Source organism: Lagenorhynchus albirostris, chromosome 4 (genome assembly GCF_949774975.1).
Source record: "Lagenorhynchus albirostris chromosome 4, mLagAlb1.1, whole genome shotgun sequence".
Taxonomy (NCBI): domain Eukaryota; kingdom Metazoa; phylum Chordata; class Mammalia; order Artiodactyla; family Delphinidae; genus Lagenorhynchus; species Lagenorhynchus albirostris.
The window spans coordinates 67,653,025-67,676,358 of NC_083098.1; the positions used below are offsets into that span (position 1 = coordinate 67,653,025).

A 23,334-nucleotide genomic window follows, 5' to 3' on the forward strand; every position below is an offset into this window, starting at 1 on the left:
TTGAAATAATAGGAGGCAGTAGCATAAGAATTGTAATCACTACTCTTATAAATGGATGCTTTTAATATAATTTATTTTATAATTAAAACAATGTTGCTAATCATAAAGTTTGTATTCCTTCATTTTCATCAGCTAAATAATAGTACCAGTAATAATAATAGTTATAATTTAATAAATGCTTATACATGCCAAACATTTTACATGCATGTATACTTAAATATATATACATATATATGCACACACATACATATGTATTTACTCATACACACACAGTTTAAAATATTGCAGTAGTTTTGCAAGGTACTTATATAATAACCACCACGTTACAGATTAGAAAGTCAAACTGACTTGCCCACAGCCACATGGCTAATAATTAGTTGAGCCTGAATTTTGTTCTACTCTACCTGACTCCAAAGTCCCTGAACCTAATATGTGTTTCTCAAAAAGAATGAACATACAAGTTATAAAATAAATAAAAGCTATAGTTTTGTTGACAATGATAAATTCTCAATGAGTAGATGAGAAATTTATATGCTGTACATAAAGCACAGATTGTTGAAATATGTCCCAAGTAAAAATATTAGATCTTTCCAAATATAAGGTGATCTCTTGATAAGTTAGTAAAAATTTTAGTATTTTTAAACAGCTTTATTGCAGTATAATTTATATACTCTGAATCATCCATTTAATGTATATAATTCAATGCTTTTAGTATATTTGAAAGTTGGGAAATTATCACTGTAATCTAATTTTAGAATATTTTCATGGCACCAGAATGAAAACTTGTACCTATCTACAGCCACCTTCCATTGTCTCTACCAAATTCACTCCCTTGGTATGGTAATGGCTTCCCTACCCTCTCCCCAGTCCTAGTAACCACTATACTTTTTGTCTCTAAGAATTTGTCTATTCTAGACATTTAGTACAAATGGGATCATACATGTGTAGTCTTTTGTGACTGGATTATTTCATTTAACATAATGTTTTCAAATTGTGTTCATTTTGTAGCATGTATCAATACTTCATTTTTATTTCCAAGTAATATTCTATCATACGGATATACCACATTTTGTTTATCTTCTCTTCAACTGATGGATATGGGGGTTTCCACTTTTTTGGCTAATATGAATAATGTTGCTATGAATATTCATGTGAAAGTTTTTGAATGAGCCTATGTTTTCATTTTTTCTTGGGTAAATCCCTAGGAGTGGAATTGCTAGGTCATTCGATATCTAATGTTAGCATTTTGAAGATCTGTCAAACTCTTTTCCAAAGTAGTTAGCTGCACCATTTTACATTGTCACCAGAAATATATGAGGATTCTGATTTTTCCACATCCTCACCAATATGTGTCATTAGCTGTCTTTTTGATTGTAACCTTCTAGAGGGTGAAATTATGATAAAAGGTAATCTCTAGATGTGGAAGTTATTATATATACTTCTTTGGTTCCAGTAAGAACTTAAGTTCCATATTTGACTTCAATTATATTTTCTAAATAACAGGACAGCAGTCCTGATGTTCTCTTATATAGGCTCTGGAAGGGATAACTACTTAACCAAAAAAATTATGCTCAACCCCAAATTCTTATATACAGTGATAATCTTATGCCAGTCATAGGGTTCCTGGGTGATGAAATGATGATACAATAAGCCCTCAGTTTCTGATATACATACACATAAGATGTGCTCTTGGCTTTAACAACAGAACATATAACATACAGAGCATTCCCCATACACATATTGAATGACTATCTTGATATATGTCAATGATAAATACTTCTTAATTATCTGTACTATTTCTCACTGGCCAACCTAAAGTCAAACGTGTCTGGTGATAAATATTTAGTAAGGTAAATGCTTCATGTCAACACAATGTTACAAGTAGGAATATTTTACATATAATAACATGCTTAGAGAAATATTTCAGATGAATATATAATGTTCTATGAGTAGGATGAGGTGCTTAGGCATTGCAAAATCTATTGAATAAAACTACGCATATAACTTTCAGATACTATCAAGTTTAATGTTCCTTGGCTCGGCTCCTTCTTGGATAATAATATAACCTAGTATTTTAAAAATCAATAATCACTCTTCTACCCAAATGATTATGCTGGTTAGAGAATGAAGTGGCAATAAAGAAATTGGGGGGCTTTTAACTAGCAGAGGAGAGACTACTCCTTTAGGAGCTGTTGTTAAGCTAGTGAGCTAAGAAGACAAATCTAAGACTTAACAGATGATTTATAATAATTTTCAGATCATAAAATTCATTTCAATTATTTTTAAAAGCTCAGTTATGCTTTTAGAACTCAAGGATGTTCTTTCTGGTCCATTATAAATGTTCATGACCTGATCAACATCTTTCAGAAAACTTTTACCAATTTTTGTGCCCACATTTTAATTTCTGGGTTATTCTCTGAGTTTCACTCCTTCCCAGCACCCTCCCTTCTCCTCTTCTTGGAACCTACTTCCAGTCCTTTTCCAATCTACCCATGACTTTAACTACTGCTTTTTCTGTCATAAAGTTAGATAATATGTATAATCTAACTTATTAGTTAGATTATATGTATAGATGATAGTTACCTCTATCTGTATCAAAATAACATTTATTTAACCTACAAAAACAATTCTGTCTCTAATTTTATCTCCTACCATTGATACGATTCTCTACTTTTTAGAAATGTAAGCTATTATTATTATTAAAGGTTTCAGAAATAAAACCTCATTGTTATTATAATAAAATACATTAAGAGGAGAGAAAAGAAAGAGAAATTTGTATTTAGATTACTGTAATATGTATTCAATGGTTTTAGTCTTGATGTAATCCAAGTGGTTGAGACTAAGAAGTAAAAATGTAATAATAACAAAATTCCAAAAATAAGTAAAATAGACTTCTGAGAAATACAAATTTACTGTATTAAGCTTAATAAGAATTTACAGAAAATGAGGGACAACATGTCTCTGAATTCTGGCTAATTCCAGTTTATTTATGACTGTAGACTTTACGTATTTGTATTTAAAAAAATCAATGTAGCACATAAGAAGGTAACACTGGCAAAAACAAGCAAACAAACCAAAAAGCCCCCAAATGTGATGAGCAGGAAGTAGGAAATGCCACTTGAAATAAAAGAAATAAACAATAGTAACAGAAACCAGAAAACAAAAACATTTAATAATAAGGAACAAAATACATAATTCTATATGCAGAAATCCTTCCAGTGTATAAAAATTCATTGCTTATATTTTTATTTGAGACAATATCTTGATTAAACTCCTGACGGAAACATGATCTCTTCCTTTCAGCTTATCAAGTAAATACAAATGACTGAATAATGTTTCTTTTTCAACACCTGCTTCCTCAATGGGCAAAACAGCACTGTATAGATGTTGAGTTGGATGAATTCCCAAAGGAAGAAGTTAAATCTTTTTTCCATGTATTTTGAAGTTTTGTCTCTCTGGACAATTTATTGAAAATGCACAAATGAGACACTAAATGCTCTATGCCCACCTGTGAAAGAATTTTAGTGCAATTTTCCCTATCCTTTTCTATCCCTCTTTCATTTACCATTTATTTTATCTGTATCTGTTTTGCTTCTCTTTGTGTTGGGAAAAATCATAATGGTGAAACTGAACTATTATTAAGGCTTGTTTTAAATCAATGCCTGGGAAAAAAATTAGCCTCCTTTCTCACAAAGTGATAATGTCAGTAAATGAGATCTTCCAGTTATGGTGCAGGAAATTAAAGCAATGATGGCCGAAACTTTAAAAAAATCACAAGAGACTACATAGTATTGATTCTAAGAAAAGATAGATTCCTGCTATCCAGAAAATGACCTCTCTTTCAAAATAAATGACTAAAACATAAAGCAAACAAGTTGTCAGTTCAGTAATAGGAAAATTTGCAAATATCTAAAGAGAAAAAACAACAGGAAACAAAAATAAAAGCAAGTCAAGAACTGCAAGAGAGCAAAATTGAACTATATAAGGACAATATTTATAGTATAGGTCACAAATAACAATATCAGTCAATTTAATACATTAGAGAGAAAATGCATTAATTAAAATGTAAAATCCTATGATCTAAGGCCAGTAACTGCTAATGGGCTTCTTTTAGAGGGGATAAAAATATTCTAAAATTAGATAGTGGTGATGGATGCCTAAATTGAATGTACTAAAAACAACTGTATTGTATTCTTTAAAAGAGTGAATTTTATGGTATGCAAATTATATCAATAAAGGTGTTTTTTTATTAAATTCTATGATCTAATCCCCCGCCCCTAAAATGTCTTTAGGAGCAAATACAGGCAATATTTTTACCTAATCCTAATCTGGTCCATGATTGCCACTGGGATACACAAAATGACCTCAGATTTGACCACAATTCACAAATGTTAGATTAAAAAATAATTACTATTAGTTACATTTAGACAAATTGTTTTATGTAGCTTGTCACTGTACTCAAGAAAAAAATTCAACAGAAGCGAGATGGTCTTCTTTTTTGTTTGTTTGTTTGCGGTACGCGGGCCTCTCACTGTTGTGGCCTCTCCCGTTGCGGAGCACAGGCTCCGAACGCGCAGGCTCAGCGGCCATGGCTCACGGGCCTAGCCGCTCCGCGGCATGTGGGATCTTCTTGGACCGGAGCACGAACCCGTGTCCCCTGCATCAGCAGGCAGACTCTTAACCACTGCGCCACCAGGGAAGCCCAAGATGGTATTCTTTTAATCGTATTGTTGGTGCTTCTACACCAACGTATATTCTATTTTAACTATGCTCCCTATAACTCTGGAGTCCTCTTTTGGTTCCCTCCTGAATCTTCTCTTCTGGAAAACGAGCTGCTTTATTGCCAGCATATTCAGGCTGCTGACTGCTGGTGAAAAGTCATGAAATTTGGCTTACTAACTTCTGTACAATTGATGTTGTCTAACCTCATCTGAGCCTACACTACTGCTTGGAAATCGTTTTATTAATGTCTAATTGGCTCCTTAACACATTTTCCATAGTGCTCATTTCAGAGCTTTTCAAATCTGTCCTCTCAGTGTGACCTCACCTATTCACTCAAAAATCAGCATCTCCTATTTGAGGGAAAAATTCTTCCACTTCCAAATTTATCTTTTCTGTTATTTCCTTCACACCTCAGAAGACAGGGGTCATCTGACTATTTCAAAAACATCCTAGTTTTAGTGGAAATAAGCCTGACTTATTTCATCACATGTCTGCCACTATCTACCTCCATCACCATGGACAAGGCAATTAATTTATCTGGTTCTTGATTTTTTTTCATCTATAAAAATAATGCCTTGGGGCTTCCCTGGTGGTGCAGTGGTTGAGAGTCCACCTGCCGATGCAGGGGACATGGGTTCGTCCTCCGGTCTGGGAAGATCCCACATGCCGCGGAGCGGCTGGGCCTGTGAGCCATGGCCGCTGAGCCTGCGCGTCCGGAGCCTGTGCTCCGCAGTGGGAGAGGCCACAACAGTGAGAGGCCCGGGTACCGCAAAAAAAATAATAATAATAAAATAATAATAATAATAATAATACCTTGGACTAGGTGAATTCTAAGGCCACTTTCAGTACTAAATCAACATTTTTCTCATCTTATGTCTAATCTTATGTCTTTCTATCCCCCTAGGACCTTTTCTTTTCATTCAGCCTATATATATATTTAATACAAATGAGGCATAAGATACTTTCTCTCTACTAATCTCCTCTTACCAACTTGATTCTTCCCATCCTAGATATTTTGGGACTTCATTTTTAAAAATCCTTCTTCATTACTGTTACCATGAATTAATATTTTCACTATTTCTCAATCAAACTTTTTCAGGCTGTAGATAACACTTGAAGACTCTACTTCGTTGCCACTGACTTATCTCTTCACACTTTCCAATTTGGCTTCTGCTTCCAGCACTTTGCCAAAATAGTTGTTGCAAAGGATAAATGGACAGAGAATACCACCTTGAAACTTTCTTCTCACTTTCCCCATGGTTCTCTTTTAAGGCTCTGGTTATCTCTTTTCTTTATTTTTATTCTCCCTCCTCAATCTATGTTCTAAATGTGAGTATTCATCAGAGATCTATTTTGGTCTTCTTTCTAAACTTTTTCTGTTGAAACTCATTCATTCTCAGGATCCTAACTATTATATTGATGTGGATTACTGAAATATTTTTCACTGAATTTCTTTCCATAAGTATGCTGATCATCTCTATGGGTATGTTTCACCAATTTGAAGGTATGTTGAAAATAAAGTTCATCACTGTACCCCAATAGCCACCTAGGGGAAAAAAGGAAAACACAAGCTGCCCCTGCTCATATGCTCTATCTTTCTGTTAATGATATGTTAATTTCTAGTGACTAGAATTGACATGTCAGGAAGAAGAGAAGCCATTAAAGTCATGGACTACACTGTCCTCTGAATACACATCTTTAATACAGCTAGCTCTTCATTTGACAAATGTCTCAATGCTCTGAAAGATATTAAAAGTATCATCCTTTTATAATTACTCAAGGTTGTGATGTAGATGTTCAATCTCAGGAATATTTTCTCTCTCTTTACATCATAACAAAAGTACAAGCCATGAATTGAATTATCTCCATTTGCTTCTACAGTTCTGCTGTTTATTGCTGTGAAGTGATATAAAGACCTTAGCTTCTGAGAAAATGCAAAGTTTCAATTTCAACTAGATTTTAAAAGAGGAAAAAAAGGAAAGAAAACGTAAACTCACACTTTATCTGTTCCATAACTCCTATAGTCTACTGCAGCTGACACAGCCACAATGAGCGCAGGCATCCCATAGCCGACCAGGTAAAAGTATTTCCTTCGTGAATGTTCACTCTCAAAAACCTCCACCAGCATAATATAGAGTTGCACTCCCTCCAGGAACATCCACGTGAAGGCAGCCAAGAAGAAGAAATGTAAGAGAGCAGCAAAAACAGCACAGGCAATCTAGGGAAAGGAACAAATGAGTCAGTCAAATAACTACCAAATGAAATACCAACTGCCATAAAATTAAAATAAATATTTATCAAGACTGCAATAATAAGATAGGTCTGCAAAAAAATAATTGAGACAAGATTCTTAAAATTCAGACATTAAAACCTAATTAAATATAACTTATCTGTGAAAACTCTATTTAACATTTTATTAATAATGGCTATGGATGACAGCAGAGCATTATAATAAGAAAAAAGTATAACATATAGGGAAAAGTTCTAATAAGATCCTATTGATAATTATTACTGAGATTAGTCTAAAGGTTTTAAAATAGATCTCATGAATTTTTTTCTTGGTCATAATCCTGTGTTTATTAACATATTAAGTTCTTCAATGTAAGTGAAAGAGAAACACTAAAATCAAGGAGAATAAAAGCTCTTAAAATAAAAAAATATAATAATTAAAGTGTTTTATAATGAGATTATTAATTCATTATTATTTATTGTTTATTTCTTCCTTGCCTTATTTCAGAAAGGATTTAAGATGACATTGGGAAGTTCGTACTGCATAGCTGTAAATGTAGATCTGGTTAAAATAAAGTGTTCCAGAAGTGCTTTCATTCTCTCATTTTTTTGTTATTTTACTAAATGTGTTACACAAGCTTGGTCACAAAAGGCAGCTAGCCCTTACTTTGGCATATTTTCTAAGGTACTATAAGTTTCAGCTGACCATATATTAATTATCTTATGTCAGTTCCTGAAATTCTCACTCCTTTGGAGGGGAGGCGTTCATTTTTTATAAGAAGTCTTAACTAAACTCTACAGTTCCTACTAGAAAAGGCAACAAATTTATAGAAATTAACTCATTAGTATGGATTCAATGGCGAGTATGATCTTTGAGAAACGAGACAAAGGGCAGGTCTATTTCCTTGGATTAGAGAGATGACGATGAAGGGGAGATGAGGCAATCAAGTGTCAAAGGGGCTAGAAAGAGAAAGTAGAGCCTGACTGCCACATAACAGGCAGGAAGAGAACACATATACAGCAATAAGAGTAAAGACAAGTTGGGCTGAGCTGCACTCAATCCAAATTTTTGATATCAATCATTGTCCTTTATGCTACATGTCAGAAGTTTTGTGCAGTATGCAACACTTGGAGAAGTTTATCATACCATATGTAACATCAAGAAGCAAAAATAAGAATAAGGTTTCTAAATGAAAAGAAATCACAGAGCATTTGAATTGCAGGTTAAAAAGAGAATGAAATGATTTCTTCTTGGGAAATAACATCGTTTTCCATTTCTTGCTTTGTAGAGTTAGAACTTCAACTATTAATTTTTGTTATCAGAAGGCTTTACATTTTTGGAGAAAGAATGTGCACTTTGATTGCTTATTCATCTGTATGCATTTATGGGAAAAACTGTCACATTTGTATATGATAACCAGTTAAAAGTATAATCACTATAATTGTACCCTTCACAGCCATTAATCATGAATGTGTAATCACAAACATGAATCCAACTGCATTTTCATTGTAACATACTGTATACATATGGACACATACCAGAGAACAGCATTAAATGAATGAATTATTTATTATGCCTACAAGTCTTCTAAAAAATGAGAATTTTCATTTGCAGTTTTACTCATGAGAACCAACTTGCGTTATGTGCATAAATCTTAAGTTAGTAGAAAGGGCCTCACAAAAATTACAAATGTGCATAAAGTCTGTTTACTATATTAGGTATTGTCTGTTGATCATATTTTCTGTTTGGGTTTATCAAGAACAGTTGGCTAGTGCTATTCATTTTTTCCTATTTCTTTCCTTCCCTCCTTCCTTTCCTCCCTCACTCTCTTCCTCCCTCTCTCCCCATCTCTCTCCCTCCTTCCCTTCCTTTCTTGATATGGCTAAACGTGGTTAGTAGTAAAGTACGAAGTTAGCACTTAAAGATGTAAACAGAATTTAAGAAAATATAAAGTGTAAAACAAAATTTGGCAAGAGTATATAAATTATAAAAATGACATTGAGTTTGAACTATTTTCCAAAATAGGTCAATTAGAAAAACTCATGTTAGGAGACTTTCAAGATGGCGGAGGAGTAAGACGTGGAGATCACCTTCCTCCCCACAAATACAGCAGAAATAGATCTACATGTGGAACAACTCCTACAGAATGCCTACTGAATGCTGGCAGAAGACCTCAGACTTCCCACAAGGCAAAAAACTTCCCACATACCTGGGTAGGGTAAAAGAAAAAAGAAAAAACAGAGACAAAAGAATAGGGATAGGACCTGCACCTCGGGGAGGGAGCTGTGAAGGAGGAAAAGTTTCCACACACTAGGAAGCCCCTTCGCGGGCGGAGACTGCGGGTGGCGGAGGGGGGAAGCTTCGGAGCCGTGGAGGAGAGCACAGCAACAGGGGTGTGGAGGGCAAAGCGGAGAGATTCCTGCACAGAGGATTGCTGCCAACCAGCACTCACCAGCCTGAGAGGCTTGTCTGCTCACCTGCTGCGGTGGGTGGGGGCTGGGAGCTGAGCCTCGGGCTTTGCAGGTCAGATCCCAGGGAGAGGACTAGGGCTGGCTGCATGAACAGGGCCTGAAGGGGGCTAGTGCACCACACCTAGGCTGGAGGGAGTCCGGGAAAAAGTTTGGAACTGTCTAAGAGGCAAGAGACCATTGTTTCAGGGTGCTCAAGGAGAGGGGATTCAGAGCACCACCTAAACGAGCTCCAGAGACTGTCGTGAGCTGCAGCTACCAGCACGGATCCCAGAGACGGGCATGCAACACTAAGGCTGCTCCTGCAGCCATCAAGAAGCCTATGTGCAAGAACAGGTCACTATCCACACCTCCCCTCCCGGGAGCCACTGCCAGAGTCCCATGAAACAGGGAAAACTTCCCCAGGAGAACACATGGCACGCCTCAGGCTGTTGCAACGTCATTCCAGGCTCTGTCACCTCAGGCTTGCCCCACATTCCGTACCTCTGCTCTGCCCAGCCTGAGTGAGCCAGAGCCCCCTAATCAGCTGCTCCTTTAACCCCGTCCTGTGGGTGCTAAGAACAGATGCCCTCAGGCAACTTATATGCAGAGGCGGGGCCAAATCCAAAGCTGAACCCCAGGAGCTGTGCGAACAAAGAAGAGAAAAGGAAATCTCTCCCAGCAGCCTCAGGAGAAGCAGATTAAATCTTCACAATCAACTTGATGTACCCTGCATCTGTGGAATACGTGAATAGACAACGAATCATCACAAAACTGAGGCAGTGGACTTTGGGAGCAACTGTAGACTTGGGGTTTGCTTTCTGCATCTAATTTGTTTCTGGTTTTATGTTTATCTTAGTTTAGTATTTAGAGTTTATTATCATTGGTAGATTTGTTTATTGATTTGGTTGCTTTCTTCCTTTTTTTAATATATAGATTTTTTTTTCCTTTTTCTCTTTTTGTGAGCGTGTATGTGTATGCTTTTTTGTGTGATATTGTCTGTACAGCTTTGCTTTTACCATTTGTCCTAGGGTTCCGTCTGTCCGTTTTTTTGTTTATTGTTTGTTTTTCTTTTTCTTTTTTTTAAGTATAGTTTTTAGTGCTTGTTATCACGGGTGGATTTGTTTTTTGGTTTGGTTGCTCTCTTCCTTCTTTCTTTCTTTTTTTTATTACCTTTTAATTTTTTTATTTTTAATAATTATTTTTATTTTAATAACGTTATTTTATTTTATTTTATTTATTTTCCTCCCTTTTCTTTTGAGTCGTGTGGCTGACAGGGTCTTGGTGCTCTGGCCGGGTGTCAGACCTGTGCCTCTGAGGTGGGAGAGCTGACTTCAGCACATTGGTCCACCAGAGACTTCCCGGCTCCATGTAATATCAAAAGGCAAAAATCTCCCAGAGATCTCTATCTCAATGCTAAGACCCAGATCCACTCAACAACCAGCAAGCTACAGTGCTGGACACTCTATGCCAAACAACTAGCAACACAACCCCATACATTAGCAGAGAGGCTGCCGAAAATCATAATAAGGTCACAGACACCCCAAAACACACCACCAGATGAGGTTCTGCCCATCAGAAAGACAAGATCCAGCCTCATCCACTAGAACACAGGCACTAGTCTCCTCCAACAGGAAGTCTACACAACCCACTGAACTAACCTAGACCACTGGGGGCAGACACCAAAAACAACAGGAACTACGAACCTGCAGTCTGCAAAAAGGAGACCCCAAACACATTAATTAAGCAAAATGAGAAGACAGAGAAATATGCAGCAGATAAAGAGGCAAGGTAAAAACTCACCAGACCAAACAAATGAAGAGGAAATAGGCAGTCTACCTGAAAAAGAATTCAGAGTAATGCTAGTAAAAATGATCCGAAATCTTGGAAAAAGAATGGAGAAAATACAAGAAACGTTTAACAAGGAACTGAAAGAACTAAAGGGCAAACAAACAATGATCAACAACACAATAAATGAAATTAAAAATTCTCTAGAAGGAATCAATAGCAGAATAACTGAGGCAGAAGAACTGATAAGCACCCTGGAAGATAAAATAGTGGAAATAACTACTGCAGAGCAGAATAAAGAGAAAAGAATGAACAGAATTAAGGACAGTCTTAGACAACTCTGGGACAACATTAAATGCATCAACATTCAAATTTTAGGGGTCCCAGAAGAAGAAGAGAAAAAGAAAGGGACTGAGAAAATATTTGAAGAGATTATAGTTGAAAACTTCCTTAATATGGGAAATGAAATAGTCAGTCAACGCCAGGAAGTGCAGAGAGTCCTATACATGATAAACCCAAAGAGAAACAAGCCAAGACCCATATTAATCAAACTATCAAAAATTAAATACAAAGAAAAAATATTAAAAGCATCAAGGGAAAAACAACAAATAACATACAAGGGAATTCCCATAAGGTTAACAGCTGAAACTCTGCAATCCAGAAGGGAGTGGCAGGATATATTTAAAGTGATAAAAGGAAAAAACCTACAACCAAGATTACTCTACCCAGCAAGGATCTCATTCAGATTCAATGGAGAAATTAAAACCTTTACAGACAAGTAAAAGCTAAGAGAATTCAGCACCACTAAACCACCAACAAATGCTAAAGGAACTTCTCTAGGCGGGAAATGCAAGAGAAGGAAAAGACCTACAATAATAAACACAAAATAATTAAGAAAATGGTAATAGGACATACATATCAATAATTAACTTAAATGTAAATGGATTAAATGCTCCAACCAAAAGACATAGACTGGCTGAACGGATACAAAAGCAAGACCGATATATATGCTGTCTACAAGACACCCACTTTAGACCTAGGGACACTTAGCGACTGAAAGTGAGGGATGGAAAAAGATATTCCATGCAAATGGAAATCAAAAGAAAGCTGGAATAGCAAGTCTCATATCAGAAAAAATAGACTTTAAAACAAAGACTATTACAAGAGACAAAGAAGGATACTACATAATGATCAAAGGATCAATCCAAGAAGAAGATATAACAATTATAAATATTTTTGCACCCAACATAGGAGCACCTCAATAAATAAGGCAAATGCTAACAGCCATAAAAGGGGAAATCGACAGTAACACAATCATAGTACGGGACTTTAACACCCCACTTTTACCTATGGACAGATCATCCAAAATGAAAATAAATAAGGAAACACAAGCTCTAAATGATATATTAAATAAGATGGACTTAATTGATATTTATAGGACATTTCACACAAAAACAACAGAATACACTTTCTTCTCAAATGCTCATGGGACATTCTCCAGGATAGATCATATCTTGGATCACAAAAAAGCCTTGGTAAATTTAAGAAAATTGAAATCGTATCAAGTATCTTTTCTGACCACAAAGCTATGAGACTATATATCAATTACAGGAAAAAAATGTATAAAAAATACAAACACATGGAGGCTAAACAATACACTACTTAATAACTAAGAGATCACTGAAGAAATCAAAGAGGAAATCAAAAAATACCTAGAAACAATGACAATGAAAACACAATGACCCAGAACCTATGGGATGCAGCAAAAGCAGTTAGAAGAAGGAAGTTTATAGCAATACAATCCTACCTTAAGAACCAGGAAACATCTCAAATAAACAAACTAAACTTATACCTAAAGCAATTAGAGAAAGAACAAAAAGACCCCAAAGTTAGCAGTAGAAAAGAAATCATAAAATCAGATCAGAAATAAGTAAATAAGAAATGAAGGGAACAGTAGCAAAGATCAATAAAACTAAAAGCTGGTTCTTTGAGAAGATAAACAAAATTGATAAACCATTAACCAGACTCATCAAGAAAAAAAGGAAGAAGACTCAAATCAATAGAATTAGAAATGAAAAAGGAGAAGTAGCAACTGACACTGCAGAAATACAAAAGATCATGAGAGATTACTACAAGCAACTCTATGCCAATAAAATGGACAACCTGGAAGAAATGGACAAATTCTGAGAAAAGCACAACCTTCTGAGACTGAACCAGGAAGAGATAGATAGTATAAACAGACCAATCACAAGCACTGAAATTGAGACTGTGATTAAAAATCTTCCAACAAACAAAAGCCCAGGACCAGATGGCTACACAGGCAAATTCTATCAAACATTTAGAGCAGAGCTAACACCTATCATTCTCAAACTCTTCCAAAATATAGCAGAGGGAGGAACACTCTCAAACACATTCTATGAGGCCACCGTCACCCTGATACCAAAACCAAACAAAGATGTCACAAACAAAGAAAACTACAGGCCAATATCACTGATGAACATGGATGCAAAAATCCTCAACAAAATACTAGCAAACAGAATCCAGCAGTATATTAAAGTGTTCTACACCATTATCAAGTGGGGTTTATACCAGGAACACAAGGATTCTTCATTATTAGCAAATCAATCAGCGTGATAAACCATATTAACAAATTGAAGGGAAAAACCATATGATCATCTCAATAGATGGAGAAAAAGCTTATGACAAAATTCAAAACCCATTTATGATAAAAACTCTCCAGAAAGTAGGCATAGAGGGAACCTACCACAACATAATTAAGGCCATATATGACAAACCCATAGCAAACATTGTTTTCAATGGTGAAAAATTAAAACAATTTCCACTAAGATCAGGAACAAGACAAGGTTGTCCACTCTCACCACTATTATTCAACATAGTTTTGGAAGTTTTAGCCACAGCAATCAGAGATGAAAAAGAAATAAAAGGAATACAAATCAGAAAAGAAGAAGTAAAGCTGTCACTGTTTGCAGATGACAAAATCCTATTCATAGAGAATCCTAAAGATGCTACCAGAAAACTACTAGAGCTAATCAATGAATTTGGTAAAGTAGCAGGTTACAAAATTAATGCACAGAAATCTCGTGCACTCCTATACACTAATAATGAAAAATCTGAATGAGAAATTAAGGAAACACTCTAATTTACCATTGCAATAAAAAGAATAAAATACCTAGGAATAAACCTACCTAAGGAGACAAAAGACCTCTATGCAGAAAACTATGAAACACTGATGAAAGAAACTGAAGATGATACAAAGAGATGGAGAAATATACCATGTTCTTGGATTGGAAGAATCAACATTGTGAAAATGACTATACTATCCAAAGCAATCTACAGATTCAATGGAATCCCTATCAAACTACCAATGGCACTTTTCACAGAACTAGAACAAAAATTTCACAATTTGTATGGAAACACAAAAGACCCCGAATTGCCAAACCAATCTTGAGAAAGAAAAACAGAGCTGGAGGAGTCAGGCTCCTGGACTTCAGACTATACTATGAAGCTACAGTAATCAAGACTGTACAGTATGGGCACAAAAATAGACATATAGATCAATAGAACAGGATAGAAATCCCAGAGATAAACCCATGCACATATGGTCAGCTTATTTTTGATAAAGGAGGCAAGAATATACAATGGAGAAAAGACAGCCTCTTCAATAAATGGTGCTGGGAAAACTGGACTGCTACATGTAAAAGAATGAAATTAGAACATTCTGTAACACCATTCACAAAAATAAACTCACAATGGATTAAAGACCTGAACGTAAGGTCAGACACTATAAAACTCTTAGAGGAAAACATAGGCAAATCACTCTATGACATAAATCACAGCAAGATCCTTTTTTACCAACCTCCTAGAGAAATGGAAATAAAAAACAAAAATAAACAAATGGGACCTAATGAAACTTCAACGCTTTTGCACAGCAAAGGAAACCATAAGCAAGACGAAAAGACAACCTTTAGAATGGGAGAAAATATTTGCAAACGAAGCAACTGACAAAGGATTAATCTCCAAATATACAAGCAGCTCATGCATCTCAATATCAAAAAAACAAACAGCGCTTCCCTGGTGGTGCAGTGGTTGGGAGTCCGCCTGCCGATGCAGGGGACACGGGTTCGTGCCCCGGTCCAGAAAGATCTCACATGCCGCAGAGCGGCTGGGCCCGTGAGCCATGGCCGCTGAGCCTGCACGCCCGGAGCCTGTGCTCCGCAACGGGAGAGGCCACATCAGTGAGAGGCCTGCGTACCGCAAAAAAAAGAAAAAAACAAAACAAAACAAATAACCCAATCCAAAAATGGGCAAAAGACCTAAATAGACGTATCTGCAAAGAAGATATACAGATTGCCAACAAGCACATGAAAGGATGCTCACCATCACTAATCATTAGAGAAATGCAAATCAAAATTACAATTAGGTATCACCTCACAGCAGTCAGAATGGCCATCACCAAAACATCTGGAAATAATAAATGTTGGAGAGGGTGTGGAGGAAAGGGAACCCTCTTGAACTAATGGTGGGAATATAAATTGATACAACCACTATGGAGAACAGTATGGAAGTTCCTTAAAAAAACTAAAAATAGAACTACCATGTGACCCAGCAATCCCACTACTGGCATATACCCTGAGAAAACCATAATTCAAAAAGTGTCATGCTCATTGCAGCTCTATTTACAATAGACAGGACATGGAAACAATCTAAGTGTCCCTTGACAGATGAATGGATAAAGAAGATGTGGCACATATATACAATGGAATATTACTCAGCCATAAAAAGAAATGAAATTGAGTTATTTGTAATGAGGTGGATGGACCTAGAGTCTGTCATACAGAGTGAAGTAAGTCAGAAAGAAAAACAAATACCATATGTTAACACATGTATATGGAATCTAAAAAAAAAAAAAAAGCTTCTGAATAACTTAGGGGTAGGACAGGAATAAAGATGCAGACGTAGAGAATGGACTTGAGGACACAGGGAGGGGGAAGGATAATCTGGGACAAAGTGAGAAAGTGGCATGGACTTATATATACTACCAAATGTAAAACAGATAGCTAGTGGGAAGCAGCCGCATACCACAAGGAGATCAGCTCAGTGCTTTGTGACCACCTAGAGGGGTGGGATAGGGAGGGTGGGAGGGAGGGAAATGCAAGAGGGAAGAGGTATGGGGATATATGTATATGTATAGCTGATTTACTTTGTTATAAAGCAGAAACTAACACACCATTGTAAAGTAATTATACTCCAATAAAGATGTTAGAAAAAAGGTTAAAAAAAAACCCAACTAATGTTAGACATGCAGTTTTCAATATAATTTCCAGTGTTTTTTTTAAAAAATATATATATTATAAATTTCAAAGAATAACAATTACATGTTAGAAAAGATACTCCTCCATTCCCCAAATGATTTAAGTTTTCTCAATATTCAGCTTTGTGATTAAAAAAATTAAAGAAAAATACTAATGAAGAAACACAGTTGTTTAGAAAGGCAAGGTTTTGAACAGAATTTCTGAAGAAATGTACATGCATACATCCATATATTCACTGCTTCTTTATGGCAATGGATATGAAAAAGGGAATACCGAATAAGATCTCAAAATTAGTAACTCTCTTAGACAACTGGAAGAGAGGATACTTTCAAACAAGAATATTTTGTGTATTGGAAAGCTGGAAGTGGAGAAATTCTTTTCTAATACCAAAATAAATTGCTTACTGGTTGATCTGTTCGGTTGATCCCAATCAAGAAGAGCAGTTCTGCTACAAAAAGGCTGATGCAGAGGTTCTTATGGATGGTGTTACGGTCACTCTGGAGCCCACGGAAAAAGCAAAATGTGAAGATGCAAATCAGGAGACAAACAAGGGACAGCAAAATTCCAACCCATGTGATCACATCCAGAAGAAGGTCATGGACCGCATCACTGTGCTGGAAACACAATAGAAAAGGCATAAGTTGCAATTATGCATAACCAATTACAAAGTTTATAAGGGCCTGGTTCTATGAAGCATGATTTTAATAATGTACTAAATATCCTCCACACATGCAATGAATAAGATAACTTAATTATTTGGGTTTTCTAATCCACAGGTAAAGCATTTTATCTTTTCTGTGAGGTGTAAATCAGTTTGTCAATAGTGTTTGCACCTTTCTTAGCTATGTACATTTTCAGTTGTACATTTTCAACTATGTACATTTTCAGTTGAAGCATATCAACTTAATTCTGGCCAAAGATTTCAAGGTAAAGCTTTTCGTTTTTCTACCCCACATCACATTTTTAGGTTAATATTTTTACAACTCTTGCTAGGGAATACTCTATATAAAAATTAAGTTATACACTTAGGAAAGTGGTATCACAACTGAAATTTATTTGAATCTCTGAAGAATTTTTATTAAAAAAATACAATTCCTCTGTCCTATAAATCCTTTATCAGAATTTCGAAGGTTGAGTTCATAAAAGTTGTAATTTTATAAAGATCCCCAGTTAATTCTGACGGACAGCCACACATGTGTACCATTTATTTAGTGGAAAATCTAAAAGAATGAGGATAGTCACTGGATTTATATTCATATTGAATGGCTTAAGGAGATCAAGAAGTTTGATCACTGAAAGGTTTTGCATGAATAGAACCTGTTATACACAGATGGAAAATAAGTATTCAGAATTACTATACCCGATAGCAGCCCAAAAGAGATAGTAGAGCCATGAAAAAGAAATACGTTCATGAAAACTTCCGCATTGATACTACATTATGTGTCTCTGTTACAGTCCTGTGAGTTCCATACCTGCCATGTTCCTTGGTTTGTCCACTATCTCATTTCTGTCTTTGTTCTAAGATTCAAAACTCCATTTCCACTCTATGATAGTTTGCCTCCGTCGAAACCACTTTTGTGAAGCTTAGAATGTATGGTAGCCCAACACATCGGTATGCCAACATGTTGGAGCAGAATCGAGAAACTGTCTATGACTGTCAATTCCTCTTTTCTTCCTAGGTTTCTTGAAAATTCTTAAAGACCTAACTTCCAACCATAGGGGAATACATAAATAATGGTTGATATTTATGGAATGATATTCAAAAAAGGAGTAGAAAATCAGTGTTCTAGATTTATAGTCACAAACATAGATACTTCTCAAAAATCTAATATTATGTTTAAAAAAATGCAAGTGGCAAAAGTATCTATACAGTATGATATCATTTATGTAAAAATTTAAATGACACAAATCAATGACATTGATTTTTATGGATATATGCATAAGTAGTGAAAGCATAACATGTGCATGGGAAATTTTTTAGTTGAAAACAAAGATATGTGTTTCTAATTGACATCTTTTTCAACTGTATAGATCATACACATTGATTTTTGTTTTAGGATGGAAGTTACTACATATAGTTGTCTCCCACATTGTTAGCTCACCTTAAAAAATTCATAAATATCCAGGTTTTCTATTTTTATTTTTATTCAAACTTTGTACCTTTATGTTTTATATACACTTCATACAAAGATTATTCTGAATGTGGAAATTCTCCTTACAAGTGAACCACCATGCTGTAACCTGAATCACAGCACTTCGCATATTGCTAGATACAATTTCACAGTTGTTATCTGATAAAGAACTCTGCTAGGACACTGCCAATGAAACAGTTTCAAACTATTCCTGCATAACTCTAGATGTATTTCTCGGAAGGAGCTCAAATCATGAAAGAAAACCACATGAAATTTTGCTTTAACTGCTTTGTTCTCCAGGGGACACTGCTAAAGTAGTGTTGGGTCTCTGATAGCTTAAATTACTTTTACTATCGGAAAGTGGAGAGTGGTTAGTGCTACCCGGTTCCCTGAACAGAGAGCTATTTGCTCTCTTCTTTGACTCAAAGGAAAGATGCTGTAATTGAGTATCAAGCACCAGCGTTCAGCACAGCAGTCTTCCATAATGGCAGGTATAATACATTCTCAAATATATCCTAAAGACCTAAAACACTAAAAAAGAAAGAAAAAAAAGAAACCAAATAACTCCAGCTTTTCCTGGGTAGTTGCATTATTAGAAATGTATTGACTTTACTCAGTGCCTTTGTAGGTCTTTCAAAAACCCCATGCAGAGTTATTAAGAGAAGAATACCAAATGTCAAAACATCAGTACAAAAAGTACATAACGCTCAAAGAAAGAACAAAAAAGTCTAGCAATTAATTAGCAATCATCTTTCGGGTATTACTGTCTAGTTCAGAAAACATAAACACGAACCACCTTATATGTATTATACTGTGATCAAATGTAACTCACCACTTGAATTTTATCAGTAAGATGAAAGAAAAAGAACAATGAACATTAAATGTGAACAAGACCTATGAGTTTAGCCTTCTTTATAGTAGTCTGTCATAACAGAACTTTCACTCCTGAAAAAACCAACCCCCCTTCAAGAGGACGGTCAATTGAATAAAACTCCTAGGTATACTTTTTTTTTTTTTTGCGGTACGCGGGCCTCTCACTGTTGTGGCCTCTCCCGTTGCAGAGCACAGGCTCCAGACGTGCAGGCTCAGCAGCCATGGCTCATGGGCCCAGCCGCTCCACGACATGTGGGATCCTCCCGGACCAGGGCATGAACCTGCATCCCCTGCATCGGCAGGCGGACTCTCAACCACTGCGCCACCAGGGAAGCCCTCCTAGGTAGAGTTTTAACAATGTGATAATGGAGCAAGTATTCCTATTTCCAAGGTTCCATGTTTTGAGTACTCTATAACTCAATCACCCCTGACATGAACTATATACCATTATGTGACTTGAGATCTTATTAGTCTTATATCTTATTATTATATCCTAGCACTTAGTATTGGGCTTGACACATAAAAAATGATGAATAGGGCTTCCCTGGTGGCGCAGTGGTTGAGAGTCTGCCTGCCGATGCAAGGGACACGGGTTCGTGCCCCGGTCCGGGAAGATCCCACATGCCGCGGAGCGGCTGGGCCCGTGAGCCATGGCCGCTGAGCCTGCGCGTCCGAAGCCTGTGCTCCGCAACGGGAGAGGCCACAACAGTCAGAGGCCCGCGTACTGCCCCCCCCCCAAAAGATGAATAAATATTTGTTTTTGAATGGTTATAATAACACTATTCCACTTAAACCAAATGTCTAAGAGCTGAACCCTCTTACATCAGTATAGTTTTAGTATCCATTTAATCCCCACTGGATTTTAAGAAGTATCAATATCAAATATTACATGTTCAAAACTGAGCCCCTTCTTATCCTGTTTCTCCCTCTGCTCCCACCCGTCACTCCCAAATCTACCCTTCCTTCTGTTTTCCTCATTTCAGTAAACAGCAACTTCATTCTTTGAAGTGTTCTGGCCAAGAACTTAAGAGTCATATTGATTCCTCTTTTTCACACATTACTCTTAATCCATCAAGATATCTTGTAGCTCCTGTCTTCTATCTGACAGCTGCTCCTCACCTCAATTGCACTAAATTGGTTAGAGCTACCTGATTTTTTTTTTTTTTTTGCGGTATGCGGGCCTCTCACTGCTGTGGCCTCTCCCGTTGCGGAGCACAGGCTCCGGACACGCAGGCTCAGCGGCCATGGCTCACGGGCCCAGCCGCTCCGCGGCATGTGGGGTCCTCCCGGACCGGGGCATGAACCCGTGTCCCCTGCATCGGCAGGCGGACTCTCAACCACTGCGCCACCACTGAAGCCCCACCTGATTTTTTTTTAAACAGCCTCCTAAATGATCTCCCTACTTTGACCCTCATCCATCCCCCTTTCCTCTCTGTTCAACAACATGGAGAGATTCTCTTTAAATACAAGCCAGATAATAAGATTCATTGATGGAGGCATCCAATGTCTCCTACCTCAATAAAAGTAAAAACCAAAGTCTTTACAAAGGTCTACAATGCCCTATAAGATCTGCACTCTTGTGAAACATTTCCTATTCTCCCCTTCATTCAGTTCACTCTACCCCAGTTGGCCTCCTCTAGCCTTTGAATACATCCAGCACATTCCAGCCTCAGAGACTTTGTACTTGATGTTCCCTTGGTCTGGAATTCTCTTCCAATAAATAGCTGTGTGACTTACTTGCTAACTTCCTTCAGTTCTTCATTCAAATGTCACCTTCTCACAGAGTTTTTCTGAATCACCTCATCTAAAATTGCAAATATCATTTACCCACTCTGACTCTCTATTGCTTTTCCTGAATTTTTTTCCCCTTAACATTTACCTAGACTATATATTTTATTAATATATCTTATTTATGTTTTCTACATAAACAAGAAATATTAATAAAATACATAGCCTAGAATCTATTGTATAGCACAAGGAACTCTACTCAATACTGTGTAACGGCCTATATGGGAAAAGAATCTAAAAAAGAGAGGATATATGTATACGTATAACTGATTCAATTTAATGTATCCCTGAAACTAACACAACATTGTAAATCAACTGTACTCCAATTAGAAAAAAAAAAATTTCTTGTTCATCATCTGTGGCCTTTACTAGAAAGTACACTGCAAGAGAATAAGTTGTTTAATCACCAATGTATCCCCAGGTCCTAGAAAGCTGCCTCCCATAGAGTGGATGCACAATTAATGTGTGAACTGAATAAATGAATCTCTCTTTAATTACCCCCCCTTCTGCAATGAATTTAGATTATAAACTAAAAGTTGTATCATGCTGCCCATTGCAACCTTTGGGGTTCTTTGGTTCATAAACTACCTGCTCTAAAATCTTGAGTAAAAGATAAAGAAAATTAAAGCTGGAGAATGAGAAGGTCATTACACCATAATATCTTAAAATGTGTGGAAGTAAGAGGACTGCAGAGTAAGTATGATTAGAGTCTGAAGATGTGGATTTAACCTTGTCGCTCCAATTTTGCAATTGGACAACTTTAACAACTACTTACCCTTTAAAGTATCAGACACTTCATACATATAGAGATAAAACAGATTCACTTTATCGTATACCTGAAACTAACATGATATTGTAAATCAGTTATACACCAATAAAAATTAGAAAAATAAAGAATCAAAAACTTCAAGGAAATTAATTTCTTAAAGAAGATGGGGAGCTGTGAGAGAAAATCTACAAGCAGAACGACAGAATGATTCATCAGAATATACTTTCAGGAAATTCATTGACTCTATCCACTCTAGAAAGAAATTTTTATGAAAACAATACTCATTTTTCAGGCTTTCTGTGAAGCTTACATTCACATATGAAATGCCAGATATTTTGTAAAAGCTACAGAAAGTTTCTGATTTTTCCTTTTATTTTCACCTCAATGAATCTGCTTTGTCTTATCACTGTGGGGTTACTGAGTAATTCAAATACCACAAAAGGGGTGAGTACCACAATGAAGGAAAAAAAGCTGGCTTAAACAATGATGTTTTGTGAAACTCACTCTGTCAGTATAAAACCCTCAAATATACCAATAGGTACATTTAATGAAACTAAGCCCAAATTCATGGAATAGGGAAATGTGACTTCCGCTTCATGATTTTAATATAACTCAACCTGTGTACACTAAGATCTTCATGTAAATCTTGATATTTCTAACTTTATTGTCCAAAAAGCATCTTGTCAGCAAACAAGATGGAGAAGTAGATTTTGAAATGTTTTCCATTTTTACTGCCTAAGTATTTCCAGATATATTGTATATTTCCAGATACACAAACTATATGAATTAATTCTGAACCCCTCTGGATGTTTTTTTATAATTTTACAAAGTTGCATTTTCCAGACATTGCTTGAACAATCACCCTATAATAATTATTAATTGTGGACAGTAATTTTCAAGAACCTGTTTTACTTTCTGCATTAAAATGTATTATTTTAACGTTGAGTCGGAGTTGTTAAGGCATAATAATATGATTTTTAAATTGCCTCAAACATATCTTGTTTTGAAATACTTGTAATATAGCTAAATGAGTTTTATTTTTTCCTCTTTGCAAATGTAGGAGCACTCACTTTGCTACCAATGTATCACATCAGCATAAGGCGTTGCTTTGACTCAGGAATTTCACTGAAGCTGGTAGGGTTATAAAAGGCCTATTTTCTGATAAATATGGCAAGAACTCTGTGAAATAAGTTCCTTGCATTGCTCTAACAGATCATCAAACACATAGGTCACCACACGAATGCTTGGGAAA

General features: G+C 36.2%; 1 protein-coding gene across 9 annotated transcripts in view; it reads right to left on the reverse strand.

Moving 5' to 3' along the window:
• Nucleotides 1-23,334, reverse strand: part of ADGRL3 (adhesion G protein-coupled receptor L3) — an 854,596-nt gene that overhangs the window by 86,668 nt on the left and 744,594 nt on the right. For all 9 annotated transcript variants that reach the window (XM_060148098.1, XM_060148094.1, XM_060148096.1 and 6 more), the window contains 2 exons: nucleotides 16,925-17,134; nucleotides 6,720-6,940 (listed from right to left, as the gene is read on the reverse strand). In XM_060148098.1, coding sequence (XP_060004081.1) covers nucleotides 6,720-6,940; nucleotides 16,925-17,134 — 431 coding nt within the window. The remainder of the gene's footprint in view (nucleotides 1-6,719; nucleotides 6,941-16,924; nucleotides 17,135-23,334) is intronic.